This window comes from Ixodes scapularis, unplaced genomic scaffold (assembly GCF_016920785.2).
Source record: "Ixodes scapularis isolate PalLabHiFi unplaced genomic scaffold, ASM1692078v2 PGA_scaffold13__105_contigs__length_92229423, whole genome shotgun sequence".
Classification (NCBI taxonomy): domain Eukaryota; kingdom Metazoa; phylum Arthropoda; class Arachnida; order Ixodida; family Ixodidae; genus Ixodes; species Ixodes scapularis.
Genome location: NW_024609839.1, coordinates 61515909 through 61540024, shown reverse-complemented (window position 1 = coordinate 61540024; position 24116 = coordinate 61515909). Strand labels below are relative to the sequence as shown.

At 47.7% G+C, this 24116-nt stretch overlaps 1 protein-coding gene and 1 pseudogene across 1 annotated transcript; one reads left to right on the top strand and one right to left on the bottom strand.

Annotated features, from left to right (window-relative positions):
* Nucleotides 1–5639: 5639 nt before the first annotated feature.
* On the bottom strand, nucleotides 5640–12846 carry LOC120840920 (monocarboxylate transporter 3-like). The gene is made up of 4 exons (XM_040211704.1): nucleotides 12584–12846; nucleotides 9299–9442; nucleotides 7477–8526; nucleotides 5640–5877 (listed from the first exon to the last, which is right to left on the bottom strand). The coding sequence occupies exons 1-4, from the start codon at nucleotides 12765–12767 to the stop codon at nucleotides 5711–5713; spliced, it is 1545 nt and encodes a 514-aa protein (XP_040067638.1). The 5' UTR covers nucleotides 12768–12846; the 3' UTR covers nucleotides 5640–5710.
* A 7922-nt stretch (nucleotides 12847–20768) lies between these two features.
* On the top strand, nucleotides 20769–21862 carry LOC120840919 (annotated as a pseudogene).
* The last annotated feature ends 2254 nt before the right edge of the window (nucleotides 21863–24116 follow it).

Here is a 24116-nt window from a genome sequence, read left to right as displayed (position 1 = left end):
GGTGTCACGTTTGGTCTGCGCGTGCACCATTAAATTCCCATGAACGAATAAGGGGATTCTTTTCTATCGGTAGTTTAGGATTCGTGTGTTGTCTGCGCCGTGGAACTCTGCATAATTGTGTTCCGACGCTGGGAATATTATAACGCAATTGCAATGATTACAACAACAACAAAAAAGAGTTTTAAAAAATCTTGAAAGCGAAGGCTTGAGATTAGAGTGTAGCTCCCAAGGAATCGATTCAGTTTGGCTTTTAGCCTCTTTGCAGGGTTTCATACGCATTTAGATTTAAATAGTTCATTAAGTTTAACCTGCACAAACTTTCTGGTCTCTTTTTTTTATTAGTTGGTGATTTATTTTTATGAACTAATCCTGAACTCAATTCAGTTATTTTTGTTTGCTTTAGCTCCGTTTTCTTCATCTAGAAGACCCCCCACGACAATCACTGGGCTGCAATATTAGGTCCAGCAATAAATTAAAAACATTATGTCTCGCCTAACTCAACGAATATAGAGAGCGGACTGTTCCTGAAAGGTAACTGCTTCGCACGACTGTTTACGACAGCCACTTGTTTCACAAAATGAATAAATGTATCAAGTAAAATTGAAGCCATAAATTTTTGTCGCTTTTTCCCGTAAATAAGCATCGTTCTATGTTGTAAGTTTGGGTCGGGGAATAACATTCTGGTCTCGAAGCGCCAGCAAAACGTTATATTTTGTTAAATTCCTACCTGTAATCTTTCGGCAAGTGATCTTACTAAGAGTAGCCGATTATGCAGATTCTGTGAAATAACATTGACATTTACTGTAGTAGTATAGTTGTGAACCCCCGAACAAAGAAAGCAAAAAGAGCTTTATTTCGCGTTTTTTTTTTTTTTTTCTTGCTTAGCACTTCTAACAGATCCATTCTGGTGCACTCGAATGAACTATTTTATTTACTTGCTTGCAGAATGCACGAAGTGAGAAAGGTAGGCTTACGGTTTTTTCTTGAAAACTTGCGTAGTTCTGAACGCACATTCAAAAACGCGCAAATGCGCGACTTGAGGGTTAGGGTGGCGACCAATGGAGTCAACGGCTGGGTTCCAAAGTTTACTCGATCCGACTCCCGGAGTAAAGATTTCGTACCATGGCGTTTCAAAACTTACTCCGCGCTTACTCGACGACGTCAGAACTCGCGTTCCAGAAGCAGGTTGTTTACTCCTGAGTAGAGACCAGGGTGTAAGATAGACAGGTGGGGAAACGGCCCATAGAAGCTACCGCAGCCACTGATCTCTATTGTAGTAGGCTGGATCGCGGACCGCGGCCTCGGCAGCTGGGGCCGAGTGTCGCCACCGGCGGCCATTGATTGACACCAGCCAATGCATGAGACTCTACGGGAAGAACGAGAAAAAGTGCCGTTTTCCCCTGTTTCTAAGCTGTTTTCGGCACTGAAACTTTTTGGATGCTTTTCGATAAGCCCGTCAAATAGCTTGCTTACAAACATTCAAACTGACAGCCCTCTCAATTATTATAAATAAATATTTTGTGGTCGAGAGTGACTCCGCAGTAGTGCAGCTCAATGATGCGAGTTACCTAGACTTACCGCGGGGTCGGTGGCGGTTTCGTTGAGTTGGGTTTAGCAGACGACAAGCTCCAAGGCTTTGCAACGCGGAATTCGCTTACTCCCGGAAAGACGCTGTCGAGATGGAACTTCTTTGTCATTCATCAACTTCTGGGCTTCCCTGAGGACGGTCTTATTGACGGCAAGTCCCTTTGTTTACTCCACTACGATAGCAATGCTTGCCTGCTCGGCCGTAGGTGCTCCGGTACGTTTGATTTTTGTATTTGGCGACCGGACGTTTGACAAATACCGATTCGATCTCCAAACACCCGACATTAGGATCGCAGCGCACAATAAAATACTCGCCTCTGAGCACAGCGTACATGCTTCAATATGCTTACTTTTGTGCGTTTCTCCCATAGACTTGCGTGTATTGGCTGGTGTCACGCAATGGCCGCCGGTGGCGACACCGACGGGCTCCCAATCCGCGATCCAGCCTACTAAAATAGAGATCAGTGACCGCAGCGCCGTGACCGGATTGTGTACTCGTCTGCTTGCGGGTACCCCCGATTTGCGACAGATGGCGCTGCGGCGAGAGGAAAAAAAGTCGGAATCGGATTTGCGTGGAACTCTTTGGGAGAGTGCACAAAATAAAACGAGAGCACGACAGTCCTCCATTGAAAATCCACGAGAAACCATCTCCGTCAGTTTAGCCGGTCGCCACCGGTCGCCCACCTAGAGTGAGGGTTCGCGGAGCTCCACATAGATGGCGCCACAGAAAAAGAGAAACCCGAGGGGGACACAATCCGGTCGCTCGTTTGGCTCTCGTTTCTCCACCTGTCTATCTTACACCCTGGTAGAGACTCACATGCACTCCCCTCCTCTGATTGGAGGGTAACGTCTGTTAAAATCGAGTAAAAACATCACGTGATCTGTTCGCGGTGTGCTCGTCGTCTGCTTTCTGCGCTCACAGCCGTCGAAGCTCGTCTGCGGCGTTGGCTTTGGTGGCAGACGTTTAAAATGGCAGAGAACGAGGTGCAGTCCTTTTTGTGTGGTTATCGCGATTTCCCCTTTTCAACGCACGCATTGACTGTGCACCACGTCAAGACCGTGCACCTTCCGCAGGTAGGTGTACACCTGTTGTTATTAGAGAGCGAGCGTGAGCAGGAGCTTCTACGCATACTCGCTTTCGGCGTTGGAGTGAACTCCCTATTCTTAAGGGCAATTCACACACCTGCGTCGAGTCGGGCCGAGTGGAACTGCAACGGCTTGCGACGTACGGCTTGCTATGGCAAAGCTGTTGCCATAGCAACCCGCACGTCGCAATCCGTTGCAGTCGCGCTCGGTTTGGAATCAGGCAAGTGTGTGAACCAGCCCTTACGTTTAAGGTTGAAGAAGTTCGAACGCAGTAGGTGATGATCAAGTGATTGTTTTCTCCCCAGAGTGTGCTCAATGAGAGGATAACGCTTGTAAAGCAGTGAAGGCTTCGCGGATTCGTCGTATATGATATGATCAACCAACGACCCCATCTCCTCTCCCTCCCAAAGAAAATATCTATGGCGCTTTGGGAGTTATCTCCGTGATTTTGTAATCGTATTCGCGTTAAAGCGAACGTAAGATATCGATGTTGAGAAAGCACCCTGCGCTGTACACTGCTGCACCGTGGGGATAGCGGATTCTAAATTTCCGCAAAACGTAATCGGTGCAAATTACGATGCGTGGAACGCATACGTTTAGGAGTTTAAGCGATCGCGCTGATTAATAAAAACATATATTTGATGTCTAACAAAGAAGTAAGTAATTTTGAACTAATATACAGCCCAATAAGGATTAAGGCCAGTACGACCAGTCGCACTGGCCTTAATCGAACGCTGTGTCACGATGGAGAAACAAAGTAGTACTGTGTTCAGGACGTTCCAAAACAGGGAAAACGATAAAGTTTCCGGTCTTTGTATTATCGCTGTAAAATGAAGAACACGCATACTGCATGCTACAACTCCGAAATCACGATTTCCTCTTTTTTTTTATTTATTAAACCAGTAAATCAGTAATAAAATAAATATTTTAGAGTTGAGTAACTAGCGTGACTCGACTCGTCCAGATTGGTGCTATACAGAGAGGCGATAGCATACCTTCTAGGGGCCACTCTTGTGGAGGTTGTTTTAGCGACTACGCCGTATACTTACTGCTTGTACCAATGCTTTCTACTAAGAGATAGAGCCCACGAACGTCGAAACACTGCTTTCCCTTTGACAGACTTCCGAGAAGAAGATAGGATACATGGAACCTTAAATAATGCTGACGTGGCCACCGGCCAAATTAGTACCTTTACAGTCTAGGTAATATAAGGCTGTGGCTCGGCTGTTGTGAGTGCTCCAGGGTGTGTCCGCTGTGCTTGTTTCGTCTGTGTATTTGTGGGATGCGTGTAGTTTCTTAGCGGCAGCCCGTCTGGAGCAGAGTGAAAGCCGTGGTAAGCTTTCCAAACCTTTGTTGAATGAATAGCTAAGGTGCAAGGCATTTGTACTTCTTTTTTTTTTTACGTTTGTATCTTTTCAATTGGAAAGCTATGGCTCTTGAATTGAAAAGCTACAGAACAAGCATCTTGGAAGCGACATGAAGTCTTTAGACTTCCTATTGAATTCAATACGTTGAAGATATATTCAGTATTCAATAGAAATAGATTCAATAGAAATAAATCCAGAAATCAATAGAAAATCAACAAGAAAGCCTGTTGATATTGCACATCATCTGATGACTTTTTTTTTCAACAATTTTTCAACAAAAAAAGAAGCGGCCATATAGAGGCACATATATATATGTTCCTCTCTATGGCCGCTTCTTAATTTGTTTGTTCTCATTTCTGCGCCAACTCTGCTAATTTCGCGCGTGGTTTGCAGGTGTTTTTGTTTGTTTCGAGCTGATCCCCATCTGGTCCTAGCTGATCTGCGAGGGGACATCCCCCGCAGTCGGTGCACAACGCAATGAATGCCGACCATGGTTGTAGTTCTAACCCCGTACTTCGTGACCTATTTTCCTTCCCCCTTGTGAAAATTTCGTGATTATAGTTTTTTTTTTTAGATCCAATGCTTATGTATGTGTATATATATATTTTTTTTCATTTATTTTTTTTTTTTTAATTTAAGTTTGCCGACTTTGTTTTGGAATCGATTCTTTTAGTCCTACCTATCAGTCCGCTCTCGCTGTTCGCGAACCGCCTTCCACTGTCCGCTCGCTCGATGGTGTCAGCCGGCGCCACAAGCACAATTCTCGGTTAACTCCGCCGTCTCGTCGGCGTCCAGCCAAGCTTTGAAATGTCAAAAGAGTGCGCCTCATGTTTCACGAGAAGGAAAAGCTACACCTTGCAACTTCACAAAAACAAAGTACACCACTAAAACAAACGTTTGGTTCAAGTTTTAGCTACGTACAGGTGCCGAGTTTTTCAACTGATTTTTGAACTAGCCATTCGATTCCTAACAACCTATTATATACGGGTAAAAATTGAGGGCGGGGATTACAGCGCGCGGGGTGTCGGAACACCGAGCTTTGGTTGGAATAATTAGTGGGTAAACGCGAAGCTAGCTGTTGCTGCCTTTGTCTCTACTAGCTCTTCGAAAGCGAACGCCGGCGTTGCATGGGGTTTCGAACGCGATCGATGAGTGAGTATAGACAAAGGCACCTAGCTCCGCGTCTACACTCTAGCCACTCCAACCAGAGCTCCATGTTCTGACGTCGCCACGCGCTCCCCATCTCCTCCTCTCCCTCCGTTTCCACCCGCATAGTTTCTGAGCGAGCGCCGTTTTCCGCATGGGTTTGCTTGCGTGGCGAAAGAGCTGTTCGTTGTATTGTTGCTCATAATGCTACCCTGTGAGATTAGCACTGGGGCTACGAATGGGGAGTTTGGAAGGTATGGTGGGGCGCCGATCAGACTTTTTGGTCTGAGGCTGTGAACAAACCGTGAAAACAAACAACATTTCGCTCAGTAAGCCTTGTCCGAGTGTAATAAAGAAAAAACGGCATATAGCACGGACCGATGGTGACCTCGTCGCTGACAACTTCAGAAATACAGCGCGTCGGGAATACTGTGGGCTGGCGATCCCTTTTTTCTTTATTGGTCTGTATACAGAGGGAAGAAGACGGACCTGTGATCCGGTGCAGAGCACGGTAACATCACTTGTCATGCCTGTGAATGTTTCTTCCGTTGTAACTTATTCAAATTGTTGCCGTTGTCCGTCTGTCTCTCCCTCAAGTAAATCCAGCTCCATAAGACGGCGTTGCAAGCTGACAACGTTCCGAGAAGCCAAAAGAGACCCCGGTAATGTCCCAACGTGTCCCTAAAATATCCTGAAATAAAAAAAGAAGACGTGCAAGTTGAACCTAAACGAAGAACAAGATATATGGCACGCGAACGTGCACACATTCTATTTTATCAAATATTACAAACTATTATATGCTTCCATGGTGTTTAATTTAAATTAATGCCTAAATTTTCCTGCAAAAGCGACGCACTGCACAAAAACAAATTGTTGATGACGTATATTCATCAATGCCGCGCGGCCTATATAGGAAGTGCAGAGCGTTCGGGATAAAAGGTAATTATTTTAGTGAACAGTTTAATGGAAAAAATAGAAGACGTTTACAAATCTCTGTAATGCGAAATTAGAGCGCAGCTTTTGAGGAGGAGAAGGGGACGATATGGTCCCTCCTCCTCCGTACCGTCCTGTCCTACTCCCGTCCTTCTCCACTCCTCCTGCGTACCCTCCCATACTCCTCCTCCTCCATACCCTCCCCTCCTCCCACAGTTTCCCCGCTAAATTTAGCTGGAAAATTGACGCCACGTGACTTCAACACCAATTCAGTTTCCCCGCTAAATTTAGTAGTGAAAATGACATCACATGACTTCGTATCACGTCACCCATGAACAAATTCAGTTTCTCCGTTAGATTTAGCGGGATAATTAACGTCACATGACCTCAACACCAATTCAATTTCCCGCCAAATTTATCGGGGCGGTTACGGGCGCTTAAGAGCTGCGCTCTAATCAAACAAAAATAGCCTCAATAGCACATATTATAAGGAGCAAATAAATAAATGCTGTCTCATTTAAAATCCCCCAGTTTGTACGCACGCCGCCGAGGTTTCGGTTCTCTCTTGACTGCGTCTGGAGCCACTGTAGGCTCACTCACATATTTGCCTTTGAGTGTGGTCGAGTGCGTCACGATGGCTTGTAACTGCATACGAAGAGGCTAGAGTGCCTTCATACACGCGCGCGCTTTTTGCTTGAGTGGTGACATCTCAGCCATTTTTCCGCCCAATCGTTTTTTCATGCGCTTTGAAGTGCGCCTAATCCGGTGTCACTCAGCTCGAGAGCGTAGCTTTGGCTAATGCATAGATGCCATTTTACCGCCCCAGTCACGCACCGAGTGCGCGAGAGCGTCACGCGCTGGCGCATTCAGGGCAACAATGGATGTCTTCACCCTGAGACAGACAGACATGTAGGCACCCTAGAAGAGGCAACACACTGGCGCCATCTATCGGCTAAGCTTGGAACATTTCTGGTCTGCCTTTGAAGATACTGCAGGTGTTGTAGTATTTTGCGGTTTCAAATCTATAAATGAGATATATATATGAGAAACGGTTTCTTATAACGTCAGAATTATTGCATGCGCAAGGTGAAAGAATAGACGTAGGGCCTAAGAGCTCAAGGGCTAGCCGATAGATGATGCCTCTCTTCGTAAGCGGTTACAAGCGACTGCAATGCAGTTGATCACGCTCAAACGCGAATTGTTAACCAGCCTTAAGTGTTCAAAGAGTGCCAGATTCCATAGCAAACGCTATGAAATATGGTATCTCAAGACAATTGATATTTCTGGTTGACAATTGTGTGGGCCATTGAGCAGCCTCGAGATAAACGAAGGAACAAACGTACGCAAAGTAACTTACCAATTACCAAAGGCCTGACCAGCATGGGAAGGCCAGACAAGAGGGTCGCCGTCCCGTAGCAGACGCTGAATTTGCCGGCCTCTACCAGTTCCATCAGGAACACTGGTATGAGGATGACAGTGGCTCCATTGCACCAGCCCACGATCACAGACATGAGGACCATCAGGAAATACGAGTTACAAAGGGGTACAAGAAACAGGGCCATGGCCGAGAGGAATAAGTGCAGCGTCATCATGGTGCTCCTCCTCAAGAAGCCCCTGTCTGTGAACCACCCAGATGCTAGTCTGGCCGCCATGTCCGCTGCCGCACAGAACGTGATCAGGAGGACAGCGTTCCATTTGGGGATGCCTTGATCCTTCGCGAAGTCCACAATAACAGTTAGGTAAGTAGTTATGCAAACAATAAGTTGCGAAAATGAGATTGCGACGATGTAGAACTTGGGTATGACAAGAAATGACAACGATCCTACTATTCGACTTCTAAGAGTCAACTCTGGTACGAGATTTTGTATTTTCCTCGAAACGTCGTACTGATTTTCCGCAGCTTGAACTTGAATCCTTTCAAATTCTAAGTTTTGTACACGGAGTTGATCAGCTCTGGGGTTTTCTGTTATACTTGAAGACAAAGGGACATCGCTCTCTTCATCTCGGGTGCTTAGGCTACCTTTCCTCAACGTCTGTTCTGACATCGGCAGGAGTTCCCTTGACCGCTCTTCTGCAGCACGGGAACTGTCATTTCTAAGGGCGTCTTCTTGGGGCTCCTCGGTTTTACGAGTATTATGCCGTGCTTTCTCGTGAGAAGTAGCAACAGACACAACACGGCAATCTCGTTGTAGCAAGGAAGCGGCGGCAGCGTTGAGCATCAAAGCACCGCACAACAAGAAGCCCGCTCGGACGCCGTATCGGTCGAAGAAGAACTGTACCACAAGTGGGAATACAAGGCTTCCGATCGTGAATCCTGCGTTGCTGATTCCAGAAGCCACTGCCTTGTACTGGTCGAAACTTTGGTTGATGACCGTGTGGGTAAGCGATGTGAACGCAATGCTAATACCTGCAACAAAAACAACAACAAAAAACATTTCAGTTTTTTTTTTTTATGATTAATGGGACAGGGCCGTTCTACAAGAAGGAATCGCTCCTCAGACAGGGTTTTCAGACTGTCTTTTGCGTGATGTATGACAATATGAGCCGTCGGACTGCCGACTTCGGGGTGACGGAGTTAAATGTCGCGCCATACATACTCTGACGTCTTCTCGGACGTGCAGCTTTTCGGCGCCTTAGCGGTCTTTATAGACAGCTAAACTTTGCCTTAGTATAGCGCAGAGCAGAATCTATGAATAAATCAACCAGTCTACGTTTATATCAGTTTGAATACACAAACGGAGGCTGGCGAGAAAAAAAGAAAAAGCTACTACCCACTGCTCACGGGCCCGTCACACCTGGTTGCCTGAATTCTAACGGCTCTGACATATTTTGACGACGGGAAAGAGATTTTAAATCTGAATATGTCAATTAAGGAGAATATTTCAAAAGTTAAGTAGCTGCTTTTAGGTAATTAATTCGCTATTATTTTGCAGCCTCTGCCTGACGTCCGCTGCTATCGTTAACGTAAGCCCAGGGCAATCGTTTACTTTATTTCAAGTGCAGCCTTTCTTTTGAAAGTATTCTCAGTTTTTGTTAATGAAACACCCTGTGTCTTCTCGTCTTCCAGCCATGACGAGGTTAACCGAAATCGGGGGAATCGGAGATAGAGGTCCTATAGACCCGAAAACGTTGACACTCGAGATACATCACTATATGGTCTGGACAAAGTGCGCGCGTACCTTGCGAGATTCCATAGCAGACGATAAGATAGGGTACGTCGTCGGCGAAGTAGCAGAGCGAAACAGAGATGGCGCCGCCCACAGATCCTGCCAGTGTCAGCTTCCAGACGCTGAAGTACCTTGCGAGGACTCCCACAGCAGGCGCTGCACTTTGAGGCGTAGGATTACTTGCACGTATACGTAATGCCGAGCGCAAGTTCGTCTGCTTCTTGCCCAGGGGTTGCGATGACGTCAGAACGCCAAGCTCTTATTGGCTGATTTAAAAAAAAAACAATTAGCGGGTAGACCTCAAGGCATCTAGCATTGAGGTCTACGCACTACCATTTCAATCAAAGCCAATCAGAGCTCAGTGTCGTTCTGACGTCACCGGAACTGCTGAGCAAGAAGCAGACAACTTGCCCTCCGCATACACAAGAGAGCGTCGATCGTCTCCCACACATGTGAGGCGAATGCATTAAAGGGATACTACAACGAAATTTCGGCGCTTATTGCTTGGTCTATTCGTGTTTAAGAGAGCAGTATAACATCAGACACACCAATCTATTGTTGCAAAAAACACGAAGAAGAATTTTAAACTGAGTTAAACGATTAGCAAAGAGCAGCTGGTGGATGTCGCTAACGCCTCGTTTGTAGTGCCCGTCTAGGAACCTTGAAAGGTAGTGCCGATAACTGTCTCGCCTCCGGCCTTCACGAAAAAAAAAGGGGAAAGAAGAACTCCCCTCTCGTCGAGACTCTGTGTTGTGTGTCCCAGACGCCGATATTGTCCCTCTACAGACTACAAGATTATAGAACGTTAACCCGTCACTCAAAATTCGTAAAAAAAACAAAAAAAAAACACGAAAAACAGTTTTGGGGTTGGCGTGCTTCGGCCGCTTCGGTGGCAGGAATGGCCAGGGGTCTCAAACACGCGGCCCGCAGGCCACCGGCAACGAGACCCGGTACCCATGTCTTGAGCACTAGAAATGGCATGCTCCATCGTGATCTCACCTCACCGATTCATTTTCGCTCGAAAAGTAGCTCCGCTCCTTTAACGGATTCACATAGTTTTTACTTATCTGTGTTCAGTTGCCCTTTGTTTCGCTTTGCGTTTTGCTTCCCAGTTTTTTGTAACGTACAACAATTCTGCTCCTAGGCTGCAAGCGCGGGCTCTAGATCAGCAGGAGCAACTGTGGAAGATAAAGCCACGAGCTCGGGATTCTCGCCTTTAAAAGACAAGTACGGGTGTTGTATTGTCAGGAAAATACAAAACTGCCAAATTAACTAATTGTTTTTAGAGACATGTTGAGCTTGGTTAATTCCTGCGTGAGTTGAACAACGGGAACGACAGCGTACTCGCTCTCTTGTTCTATTCAAAATGCAACCCTTGTTTTTGATTAGATCAGCGCGCAGACGTAGTCTTTCGCTGCGCAGCATGCTAATTAAAATAATATCTGACTACGCTACCGATTGACGCGTAGGGTGATGCGCCGCCGTTTCGCATTTGTTTGAGCGGCAGGCAGCCACAGGTGCGTGATCTAACCAGGATCCGTAAATACATGCGCCATTGCAGTCGGGTTGGTGCTTAGAGCGCGTCTCCGACCAGTGTGCATATACTGCGTCCAAAAAAGTAGTCCCTCGATTTCCACCTCATGACGACATAGAAGTGTCGTGCTGTCGCCGGTCGCAATCCTGGCGGTGTCCCAGCAGCGGTAGTGTACGTGGCAGACGCCTGTTCTGCTTCAGGTCGCTCCTCCAGTTTGACAATCCGCGGAAGCCTCGACAGCCGGGAGTTGGGACACCCCGACGAGAGCGACACTCGTGGTCGCTCGTGCTTTTCGCCGACATTTTTACGACAAACCTTCACGGTGCAAGGGAAAGCGACGACAACCACGTTTCTTATAAAATCGTTGAAGCCAAAAGGATGACAACGCGCTATTCGATTCTAACCATTACTCGCACACCCGCAGTGCGCGTCCTCAATGCCCATAACCGCTGCGTGATTCCCCGCTTATTTTAATTTTTGTGTATACTTTATTTATTTGTTTAAGAATACTATCATTCCTTGAGAGGAATACAGTGGGAGTGGCACAAATCAACACAGATTGAACAATGATAAGACAACGCGATCACGTTCTATAGTACAACGCTATGATAAGAAATACAGATTAGAATGGAGGTCAGAGCAAAACAAGTGTCAACGCGTCTCGGGTTCTCTACATTATGTCAAAGCACGTTGTAAAAAGAAAACTGCATGACAATACATGCAAATGCGTGAATTCAAGGTCCCGCAGCACCAATAAAAACAAAAGGTCAGTCTCGATGCAGTAGTAATAGTTACAGTGCTGCTCCCGCAAGTTGGTCTAAAAAAAAAAAAAAAACATTTTCACAGTCAACTACATGCCTGGGTAGCTTGTTCCACTCCGATGATGTGCGTGGAAAAAAGGCTATTTAAAGGAATCAATTCGGAGACCCGTGTTCAATAATCGTTTTCGAGTGTGTAAAGGCCGGTTCTCACATGCAGCGAAGCGCTGATGTAGCGCTGCTCACGTGCCGTCAGCTACTTATCGTCTGCCATGAGCAACAGTTTTGACGGTGCGATACAAAGCTGGTGAACGCTCCCGTCGGCACGTGCTTAGCACAAGGGCAGCGCTATGCTTGTAGCGCTCCGCTGCATGTGTGAACAGGCCTTAAATCTGCTATTTGTTCTAGTCGCGAAAGTTACGTATTTGTCCTGTGGAATTTTAATGGAGTTTAAGGCGAGCAATGTTTCTTCTAGTTTGCAAGTGTATTAAATCAGTTTGACACATTAACTTTGAACGGGAATGGTTTAGTCAGTATTTGTTGAAGACAAACCTAGATGCTTTTCGCTAAACCATTCCTAATTTGTTCTTTTCTTTAATTTGTCTGATACAACGCTCCCATATTCAGGAGTGGGGCGAATTAAACTTTAAGGGAGCAGTTTAGCGGTAGACGGAGCATCCTTCAATATTCGTTTTAAATGCCATAATTTTGTTGTTGGCTCTGTCTAGGATGTAATCGATGTAGTTGTCCCATTTGAGTTCGGAAGAGAAAATAAGTCCTAGGTATTTATATTGAGTTACGCTGCTCCGCTTGTGTCCGGACAACTCATACATAGTCAAACACAAGTTCAATTAGCTGTAACTCCTTTTTTTTCTGTCTTCAATAGGCTACGTTTTTCTTTTCTTTTCTTTTTTTTAATGCCCAGGGGCTGATTGTGTATGCGCAGTACAGCAACGGCCGGCGAGATCTCTCACGACACTGTCCGCATGATGCGTCCCCACTGACCTGTGAACGTGTAGAAGAATCCGGTGAGACTGAGGGGCCACGCCGCCTGTCCCCTGGTGACGTGGAACGTCTGCAGGACGGCGACGTAGATGACTGCCGTTGAACGGAGCATGGCAAAGCAGAAGAGGTTCATCCAGCAGCACGCTACAGCGACCAGCCACCGGTTACCGACAGCGGAGCCCATGGACACGCGGTCGAGCCGCTCAAATCACAAAGTGATTTGGAAGTCTCGTGAGCGGTCTTCGAGCGAGGGAATAAGTGGTAGTCCGCGTAAGTGTTCAATTTTTTTTGCTGGAGAAAGGCGTCGGTTTATCTCTGACTTCCTTTCCTACACGGCGGCCTGATATAGCGTATCTTTGAGCTGAATGCTCAGTTTTCGAGAATCGCGAAGTCGCTTTACCATGCTAATAATTGAAACAGCACGACTGGACACGGACGGAGCGAAAACCTATATAGACGAAACGAACGCTCACTAACAACTGACTCACTTATTTTTTTAGGAAAAAGAAGAAAGATGCAACGACCCTTTACCTAGGATGAAATTGCACCTCTGCAACCTGAGTCCATCCCACGGTGTAAGATGTCCATCCTGGGTAAAAACTCCTCTATGTTATTGTTGTTGTTGTTGTTTTTGTATTTTCTGAAAAATAAATTAGTCAGTTGTTAGCGTTCGTTTCGTCCATTTTCTTGCTCCACCCGTGTCCAGTCACGCTGTTTCAATTGTGAATACTTACCAACTCGCCCAGGTGATAATTCGTGTTACTCTGTTTAAAAACGCTGGGAAGCGTTGCTTGCTTTGCCTATCTCGCCGAGAAGCGAACAAATGCGACGTGGCTGGCCTCCATTCCTTTCCGTGTGCCCTTTCCGTGTGCCACAACAACGTCCCGGACAAAAAAAAAAAAGATGGTTATGCTAAATACACTCTGCTAAAACAATGCCTTTTACTTGGTCTCTTAGCATTAAATGGCGCGCCTACAGCATCGAAACCTCCACTAGCGGTTTGGACATTTGGACGTATGCGTCGCTCTGTCCGTCCTGTCGCGCCTTCACGCTGCGGCGAGGGAGAGGGCTGCCACCCGCGCACCGAGATACCGTATTTGCCAAAACAGCAGAGACGGCTAACACCTAGACAGCTTTCAAGCCTGCGCGTCACGTGACATGACGTCACGTCCTGGAGGCCTGCACGGGTGCTGATTGGATTCGAGTGCCGCGTCAGCCTTCGCGTGGGGGAAACAATTCCCACGCGAACGCTGACACGTGCGGCACTCGCATCCGGGACGTGACGTTATGTCACGTGACGCGCAGGCTTTGAAAGCTGTCTAGGAGGTGTTGGCTGTCTCTGCTGTCTTGGCAGGTTTCCACGACGATAGATGGCGGCATGCGGCCAACCCTCTGAGTTCAAGGAAGAAATCTCCGAGGCTGCGCGGGTCCAGCCGCTCCTACTTCATCGAAGCCTGTCGGCGCCTTCTACGCCAAGGTCATAAGTTTTTCACGGAATATAAAATTACCCGTAAAAATCGACGCTTGCAAAAACCACTCTATACTTTTCGTCACAGGTGTATTTCAAACGTCTGTTTTTAGAGCCAGCCTCGGAGAACAGACCTGTGTAAACACCTTTGACGTTTTTAGAGCGCAGCCTGTAAGACGAACCTGTGAAATACACCTTTGACGAAAAGTTTAGATTGCTTCGTGCAGACGTCGATTTTTACGGTCCATTTTAGATCGAGCTTGGTAACTTCAGACACCAGGCCTGTATTATCCGTAATGTATGTGCTTTGTTTCATCATAATTTGGGATGGGATGAAGGCTATGGCTCCGTGGGCCAGTGGTCCATATGTAAGAATTCCAAAATGCCCCGCTAGAAGCGCACAACGTAACATGGGAACGTACTGTACACCTGCGTCCCTCCATGCGCTCGGGTCATCCACCACGTGACACTGAGAAGACCAGAGAGAGACAGTAAACGATGGTAGCGCTGGGTGCTCACTCGCATGACCTCACCCGCTCGTCTGTGTTGCCTCCGATCCCTTCGTCGTCTGCTACAGTCGGTTAGCCAGTTCCCAGAGTTCCTTCCGGCACCGGTAGGGGGCGCACCACGTTTCACAATAGCAAGGTCCCTAATGCAATAAGTCTGTCAGGACGTCGGAGCGAAGCACGGAACAGCTTTCCGACTATGCATTGTCACGTATTTCGCTGTGACGCTCTTGTGGTGAAAGGAACAGGTGGGAGACGGGCGCTCGAAACCGTTGTCTTTCCGGTGTCTAGGAAGGAACTGAACCTTGTGACTGCAAGCATGGCGATTGAATGCCGCCATGTCTCTGCTTGTGCGGGTAGGCCCGTGCAGTTGCAAGCTTGTCAAAGCTATGATCACGCGCACGCTGCACGTGCTTGCACGCATAGGGCATCAGTCGGGGGCGCCATGCTTGCAAGTCGAGAAACTGAGGGAGAGGAGGGAAGTCAGAACGCATAGCTCACGCGTGTTTTTTTTTTTTTTTTTTTTTTTTTTCTTCTATCGTTGAGATTGGACGCACCTAATGTCACTGGATCCTGGGAAAGTAACGCCAATGCCTTCCCTGCCTGCTAGCCGGACACAAACAGATACTAACGTACAGACGACCGAAACCTCGCCAGGTGATTGGCTAATCGATGCCCGTGGCCATGGCAGTCGCCATTTCGGCGCCTTCGTATCTTCGAAGCTTTCAGAGGGTCGTTCTAACCAGTCGCACCAAGATTGCCGTGGAGCATCATCGTACTGAAGGCGTTCCTCGCCAATATAAGCTTCTTTGGCAATGTGAATGCAATCAACTCCTCAATTACGCCCCTGTTCATGGATATTTTAAAATGATAGTGTTCTTCTTGCTTACTGGGAGACAAGAAAATTATTTTTCAATGCCTTCAAGCACCCACACCTACATATGGTGGTGGTACGAATATGTACGCTTCAGACACCAGGCGTCAGACACCAGGCTTCAGACACCAGGAGTCGTTGCAAATTATCAGGGTGCCTTCAGAAGAACAAGGTGGGTGTACACCCCCCGCCCCCTTTCCCCTCCCCAGGGGTTGTGTAGTGAAATCTCTGATCTTTATAAAGCTACCCATCACCAACGAGTTTACATTGGCTCACCAAGAACGGTGAGAACAAGAAGAAATGGCTCATTTCATGAGCCAAAATGGCGGCCATACGGGGAGCTTGGCGCTACTTTCCCAGGATCCGTGAATTTAGACCACACAGAAATCCCCTCCCGCCGCCCCCTCTTTTAGAGAGGATGTAAGACGAACGATCTATACTTGGGGACAACTTTTCTTGGCAATGAAGCAAAAGATATGGGTACCCGTGCGCTCGTACACATTGATCGCCGATCACAGTCACATCTGCTCACGCCAGAAGGCGTGAGCACATGTGCCAGAAGCACAAACATCTGACTGCCAGCGAAGTTACTTTTGCTGCGTCAAGGTTCAAGGTGTTTAATGGCACAACTTCCACACAGCCGAGTGCCTGAGGCAGCCAAAAGGCAGAAGCCCGTACAACCAAGTGCTGGCTGCCTCCTCGGCTGTGTGTTAACAGGTGAAATGGTGATGATGACGTCTGGTCGATGTTAAAGTCACTGGACCCCTTGCATGTGCCTTTGCTCAGTTCTTGCCGTAGACACGCAGAACAAACGTGTTGCATTTTTCCACCACTGGGAAGGGTCCAGTGTAACGTTAGTGCAGTCCCTTCTTTTGCGCCTGTCGCACGAAAACTTGAGTGTGGCGTCTAGGAGGTCTTGTGTCACGTAGGGAGCTTTTAAAGTTACTTGTCGTGTATGCAAGTAACTTTGCTATAGTTCTTCTACGTAGTCCAACTGTATTTCATGTTGGGGTAGCTCCACCTCAAAGAAGTCTGAAGGTAAGGGAGGTGCAGTGCCGTAGACAACTTCGGCGGTGGGGCATCCGATGTCTAACTAGCAAACAGGATCCCATCCCCCCCCCCCCCCCCCCCCCCCCCGGCAACGCCTGACACGAGAGCGGTAGAGCGGCTGCCGAGCGCGCGCTCTCGTGGAGCGACCGCAGTCTCTCTCTTTCTCTCCCTCTCCTTTCCCCCTTCTCCTTCCCCCCCTCCTCCGGCACCACGAGCACCACGAGCACGAGACAACCACGAGAGCGGCGGTCGAGCGCGCGCACTCTCGCGAAGCGGCGTTTCGCTCAGCCAATGGGATAATATGCGTGGAGAATGCCGCACCGTTCGCAGGACGGCACGTACGGGCATCCGGTGCGGCAAACGAACTAAAGGATTCCAAGCGCGTTTGGCGGTTGTTAATGGCCATAAGATTTGTTATGTGTTTGCTCTCTTCCCAGCTGGGAGATAATTTCACACACACCGTTCAGACACAGATCTGGGGCGTCTGTAAAAGCTCGTTTAAAAAGCCTTAGCGAGAAGTAGGGGACACTTGATAGCAGTGGTTTCCCCAGAAATTAAAATTAGAGGAGGTGAGAGGGTTAGGAGGGGGAGGGGGGAGAGGGCTGTAGGCACAAGGAGGGGATTTCTTTTCTGTTTACTTCACTCTTTTACCGCTGTACTTTTTTTTTTTTTTTTTTTGTGGACAGAGATGGATGCTTGGTGCCCGACAGAGGTTCTGGAACTCTACAGTCAGCATGACAGTTTAAACATTCAATGAAGAATGCGTAATTTTCTTAAGAAAGCACACAGTCAAGCAAAAAGCAGTGTCAGAAAAAGTCAGTCACGGTGCGCAAAATAAATATTACGGTTCTTATTCTTTTTTTTGTATTCAGCGGAATATTTTTTAGGGGGTGCCCTCAGACAAACTAAGAGAAAGGGATGTTTTCCACCCTTCTCCTAGGGAATTTACTGCTTGATAGGGCCTCCGTCGTAGCTAGCCGATCTCACCGTTTACGAAAACTTAATCTCCTATCAGTATAAAATTTGAGTGGGAGATATATGGTGACACGAGGAAGACTTCATAGTAACTTTTGTGCAGCAGTGAGGTTTAATGTTTCGCGTTTCATATTCATGCACCAACGTTAGGCTCAACTTCAGAACTCCTGCAGAAATCCGTTTTTTTTTTCTTTAGTGATGTAACAAGAAGCAGACATTTGGCAAACAAAATTCGTGTAGGGCTCAAAGGGGCCAAATATCAATTGTGGGTAACCAGTACTAGAGAGGATTATTGAAATTTAGCTCTAAGATACAATCGTGGGGTACGGTGAATAAGCCACGTCTTACTACGTTTGCATACGCATGCACAATATCCGGCATCTCCGGAACATGGTAATAAAACCCGAGACTCAGGAACACAGAAGGGGACGAACACAACACAACGTCTCAAACACAGCTGTGTTTGAGACGTTGTGTTGTGTTCGTCCCCTTCTGTGTTCCTGAGTCTCGGGTTTTATTACCATGAATCATCATCACCTCGCTTGTTTTTTAAGTATTATTGCAGTTAATCTCCGGAACCACGTGCCCCGGTCTTCCGTCTATGTCGCTTGAGACTGAGAGCATTGTACATTCGTGGAAACTCAGGTAATCGAAAACGCAAGCAGCGGATCTAATTGCGGCGTGATAACATGAACTGAAGCTGATCAATCGAAACCGAAACTGAGTGGCCAACTAGTTCTTAGAGTGCACTACGTGGTATTTCGCCGCGATGGGGCGCTTCGAATTTCGGAAGGAGTCTTTTGTCCTTTGATGACGCCACGAGACTGACGTTCAACGAGTTGTGCCTTTTTTCTGCAGTGTTGCGCTTTCGTAAAAATTTCCACCTGGCCTCAAAACCGTACTTCAAAAACAAGCGTTTCGGGGCAGTAAAACTGGAAACGCCGATTGGCTGAAAAAAAAATGACGTCACTTCCGGTTTTGTTATTTTGTTGATTTTTAGATGACGTTTTAAAGTAAAAATATATAAAAAAGTACTTTTCTTGTTTTTGTTTGTTTTTACTTTTTATTATTTTTTTTTTTCCTTGCTTGATTCTCTGTCGCGCATGCGCACACGAGTCGAACCTCAATACAAGGTTCGTCGAACTTTCCACTAAAAGTTCGAAAACGTCGAACCTGGTCGAACTCGAACCGCGGCCGGTTCGCGACACCCCTACACATCAGTTTTCTTTTCCTTCTGCATAGCATGCATAGAAGGCAGTTTGTGTATGATTTCCGGAGTAAATTAACCGAATACAATAGACCAATTGCTAAATTACCCAAGCATCAAGAAGAATGCAGGGATTGGTGTTCCACACGCCGCACGTGCTGGCCTCAGCAGTAGTAACTTTTCTAAAGCAAATGCCTAAAACAAATTGCATCTTGCAAGCGCGTTCGTCAGCGCTTTATTTTGGATATTTACTTCGAATATTTCATGCGGGGAAGGCGTGCGCGTGTGGTGCGTGAAACACTAATCCCTGCATTCTCCTTGGTGCTTAGGTAATTTAGCAATAGGCATATTGCATAAGATTCTTATTTGTTTCCCAATTCGTCAAAATGCAAAAAAAAAAAAAAAAAATCCGTGTTCTGCAGTTTAAAAACAAACAAAATGGCGGGATAAGCTGCGTTGGTTCTGTTGCAGGCAAGGAGGTTAGAAGTACATGGTTGCAGGTGTGCTGTTTGCTCGCTTTTGTTAATGAAAAGTGCTCAAGGACTTAGGGGTGTCGCGAACTTTTGTCGAACCAGATTTTTTGGTCGAACTTTCGGGGCTCGACTGGGTCGAACTGGTGCGACGAATTTTCGAACTTTTCGCCAGATTCGACCGGTTCGACTTTGTGGACAGTGTGGCCAGCCTTTGATACAAGCATGTCTAAGTTTGGAGAATTTTTTTGTATGCAAAGGGTTATTTTATTTTGTGAACAGCTGCAATTAAAACAAACTAAATCTAATCACTGAAGAAGTTAATAACTTAATTTTTAGTACTGTATTAACTGAAATAGCCAATCAGCGCTGCACTTAATTCATCTCGTAGCCATTACCATTCAATCCGAAGCCAACGAGCCAGCCTGACGCGCATGCGCACAGGAGTCGAACCTCGATACAAGTATGGTGTACTAGAACTGGGCCAACGTTACTATACTCCGTTTCACCTTCAGTCCGAGCGCAGCGGACGTTAGGAGCCATCCCAGCCAATCCAGCGTGGAGAGAGTGTCATGTGACCTTGAGCTCCCTGCGTCGCTCTGCCCAACCGGCAGGTCACGCGATTTTTTCCCGACGCTGAATCGGCTGGATTAGCTCGTGGCGTCGACTGCGCTCGGACTGAAGGTGGAACGGAGTATAGATACCAACGTTACTAAAACACTCAGTTGGGAAACTCCCATAGAGACAGCCCTAAAAATATGGCCCCAATCTGTCTCCGAGGACCGAGCTAATGACGAACACAACGCCACCATTTCTCCCGCAGCGGCCACTCGAGACACTGCACGTGACGTCTATTTTTGGCTTTGACAGGGGTAACCCCCGTCTCCCCGGCGGACGCGCCGCGTCGAACTACTGCAGTTAAAATGCACCTAGGTCGGGACGCGCTACCTGAAAGGCCCGCTGAGGCATGGTTTATAAAAACAATATTAATCGTTCCGCAAAACATTGCGAACTAAAGATGATAAAAACATCACGCGCCCATCATTTGGTACTAAACTCCAATAAATTTCATTCAAAAAGAGTCTTTTCCGTTTGTTTTTACGCAAAAAACAGGCTTTCAAAAAGCTCGAGGTGACCATAGTACAGACAAACGAAAAAGAGTGGCGCTGTTGTCGCATTTAGCTCGGTCTCGGTGGACGCCAGCGGCCCAGGTTTCGACGGCGAGTTTCCCAACTGAGTGTTTTAGTAACGTTGCTAGATACTCTTCAGTTCTCAAACTAGGGCACCATACTCAAACTGCGGAGCTCCGCCTGACGCCTATCTGTTGCGCTCCGCTTGGGGGCGCGCGCGACGGAGTTTGCCCGGCAGGCGCCAAACCCCACGGCCGACCCGGCATAGCAACACGTGGAACACGTTGCGGGTAGTGTGCGGCGGCGGTGTTTCCGTTTGGTTACGTTTGTGCTCGTAGCCGCGTGTGTTGTGTTTGTGCATCGTGCTGCAGCTGCATGAAGCATGCCACGCTCTCCTGCAGCGGTGTAAGAGCGGGGACGATTCTATGCGATTTGCGGAAGAGACATTTTTTCAGGCCACCCAGCCAGCGACGCTGACCGCCTTGAACTCTGGAGGCGCGCAGCACCAAGGCTGGACAAAAAGCTTTCGAGCTCGTCTTCCGTTTGCGACCTTCACTTCCACGATAATGACATCTTGAAGGTCTTCGAGCACAACGTTTGTGGTGATGTGGTAGCTATACCGTGCGACAAATAGGCACTGAAGCACGACGCCATGCCTAGCCTGTTCCCGAATCGTCCTAAGTATCTTTTTAAACCGACACGGAAGCGCAAAGCCCCTACTCGCAGACTGTCCCCGGCAAAAAGCAGGCGCCGAAAAGAACAAGGTGAGCGGTCGATTGCAGCAGTTCAAGGCGAGCCGAATGTTGTACTTGTTCGTGTGGAGGACACATTGAAGACCGCTGGAGAGGCTCGTCGATCAAACAGAGCTAGCTTGAGCAATGAGATTCAGGCTAGGCTACTGAAAATGACATTTCCATGTGTTACTCCTGACCAAATGAATGATGAGCACAGCTACTTTAGAGGTTCACCAGACGACAGTGTTGCGTATTACCTATCTGGGTATGTTGTACACAAAATGAGCAAGCGCACAGAGTGCCAGTTGTGCCTGCATGACATTAGTTCAGCAGCTCCTGTCGTCGGTTCTGACGCATACTTGACCATATATCGGAGCTTCAAGGAAGGCAGCCTGAGGCACCCCAGCAGTTTGACTCTCTCGTGATGAGGAAGGTCTCTGTGGGGACTTGTTTTGGAAGGTTCTGGACAAGCTGGATAAGTGCAATGTAACGCGGCTGGGTTGTGGTCAGCACAAGCCCACGTTCATGTGCCAAATGTTGTATTTTCTTTTTTTTTTTTGTCACGCGGATGCATTTTTACGCGAGGGATATCAACCGTCGCCTGCAATTCTCGAGAGAGTCGCCATCGCCAGCAAAAAAGCTCGTCTATCATGAAACCGCGTTCAACAATTGCATTGTGTGTGCGTCTTTGTGTCTCGCACTAAGTGCTTTTCGCGCCACCGAGAGAATAAAGTTTCTTTGCTTTGCTTATTTTTCGTTTTCAGTAACGAGTACGCAAAGAGTGGCGGTGATACTTTCCGGGCAGCTTCGCCGCTGCTGCTTTTTCCTGTTCATTCCGCTCATTTAGAGCCTCTGCCCAACGTCTGAAGAGGTCCCTAATGACTGCAAAAATCGGAGGCGCATTGCATGACACAATTCCAAGGCAAAGATTGCCCTAATTGTAGACAAACCCCCGAGATTGGGGAAAAGATGAAGGACAACACAACACACCGAGTGTCACACAGAGTTGAGACTGTGTTGTTTTGGCCTTCGTCTTTTCCCCAGTCTCGGGGGGTTTGTCTAAAATTATGTTAAACCTTCACCAGCTCGTTTGCGCCCTAACGTTTTCGTAACTAATTTCATTTGCTGCACAAACACCCAGCGCGTCGCGCTACGAAGCGCAGGGCACCGGGCTAACGGTGGCCGCCGCGCCATCTGGCTAGCGGAAACGAAAATGGGCCACGCATCGACGGCCGCCGCCGGGGGAGTTTGATAACTGAAGGTATCTAGTAACGTTGAACTGGGCAGTCGCACTTTCCACTAAAAGTTCAAAAAGTCGAACCTGGTCGAACTCGAACCGCGGCCAGTTCGCGACACCCCTACTCAAGGTAAGACGAATAACGCGTTCGAATTTCTTTTTCAGGTAAGGCTCTTTCGGAAAATGCATTGGACCGTATTTTGTTTGGTTTAAATATGCTAATAAACAACGTAAACGTTTATTTGACGCCGTGTCTTGATCGCCGTTGCGCGGAAACTCGGTGAATATCGACGATAGTCCTGTCCGCGCTGAACAGAGCAAGTCAGGGTATGAAGGCGAATTCGGTAGCTGGTTGGACACTCACGCAGAGCATGATCCCGATTGATGTTTTGTTTGCGTAGCTAAATCGGGGTGCACGTTGGCTGACGCTCGCTTCGGCCGACAAAACCTTAATCGCCGAGCGCGGCCGAACTTCCCGTGTGTATACGGATACATTTTATAGGCAGTTCGTTACGAAGGGCAGAACCACGTTGGCGGAACAAACGTATGGCCGTATAAAAGTATCGCAACCGGCGGCGTAGATTCGCCGAGCTCTATATTTTGCGTGTGCTGACGACGTTTTTGTCGGTTTTTATAACAGTAGCTGCCTCTGCACCGCCAAGCAAAGGGCTCGATCGCGTTGCATCGCTTCGAACAGTAGCGCTGATGTGTACAGTCACTCGCTCTTTCTTCAACGACCTTGTCAAGACTTCTTCAATACCGGCGTCAAATAAAAGCGATCATGCTCGCCATCGTCTGCTTCCAGTTTATTCGGAGGCCGTCTGGCACAGGGGAGGAAGCGGAAATTGCGTAGAAGCAGGTTTGGAGCCGCGGTTTTTTTTGCCGTTCAGTAGGCGTTCCGATGACTCCGACTCGGTCACTTCGTTCGGGGTCAAGGGAGGCGCTACTGCAAGTTTCGATATGGCACTGCAGCGCTACTGTCATGGCGGATGGATGGATGGATGGATGAATGCGGCTGAACCCTTTGGATCGGGCGGTAGCTTATGCCACCTAGCCATTTTGTTTTACCATTTAAGCTTAGAATATCTAGGTCGCTAGGTGGTATCGCGAGCGCGTTCGCGATGCCACCTCAACAATCCCGGCGAGCTTGAGACACCGCAGAAGTCAACGGACAGGCTAAAGAAGGACACAGACAGAGCGCTGACTCGCAACTAAATTTTTAGTTGCGAGTCAGCGCTCTGTCTGTGTCCTTCTTTACCCTGTCCGTACCGCAGAAGTCAACGGACAGGGTAAAGAAGGACACAGACAGAGCGCTGACTCGCAACTAAAAATTTAGTTGCGAGTCAGCGCTCTGTCTGTGTCCTTCTTTACCCTGTCCGTTGTCTTTTGCGCTGTTTTAACCTTTTACTTTTTTTTATATTTTTTTATTTTAACCTTTTTTTTAATCTTTTAACTGAGTACGACATCTCCGGAGGCCGTGAGGCGCCGAAAACCCGGCAAACATGTAAGTACACCCTTCGCCTCGACGGACGTTTCTCGCGTGCTCTAGCGCGCTTTTCCTCGCGCCGAAGCGAACCCTTGCAGTGTAACGATCCGAGCGAAAGACCACGGAGTCCGCTGTACAGGGGCTCCGGAACCGGGGGGCGTCCGCCCCCTCAAGTTTTTTTCGTAGGGGTCATGCCCCCCGGACGCTGAAGGCTGACCCACAACCCTCCCTCAATGTAGTCAGAGCAACATTCTACAGCGCCTTCCAAGCTTGAAGCGGAATAAGAAAGGACAGCGACGTTTTGTCGGGACGAGAATTGGTAGTAAAGCTGATACCCCTGCTAAGCGCTGGAGTAAACGTTTCTTCTGAGCCAGCCTTGAGGCGCGCGTATTCTGG

Coding starts and splice junctions, on each gene's coding strand:
- LOC120840920 (XM_040211704.1), bottom strand. CDS start 12,767: ATGGGCTCCGCTGTCGGTAACCGGTGGCTGGTCGCTGTAGCGTGCTGC. Junction 8,527..9,298: donor CTGCTATGGAATCTCGCAAG/GTACGCGCGCAC, acceptor TTTTTGTTGCAG/GTATTAGCATTGCGTTCACA. Junction 5,878..7,476: donor GGTCAGGCCTTTGGTAATTG/GTAAGTTACTTT, acceptor TTTTTATTTCAG/GATATTTTAGGGACACGTTG.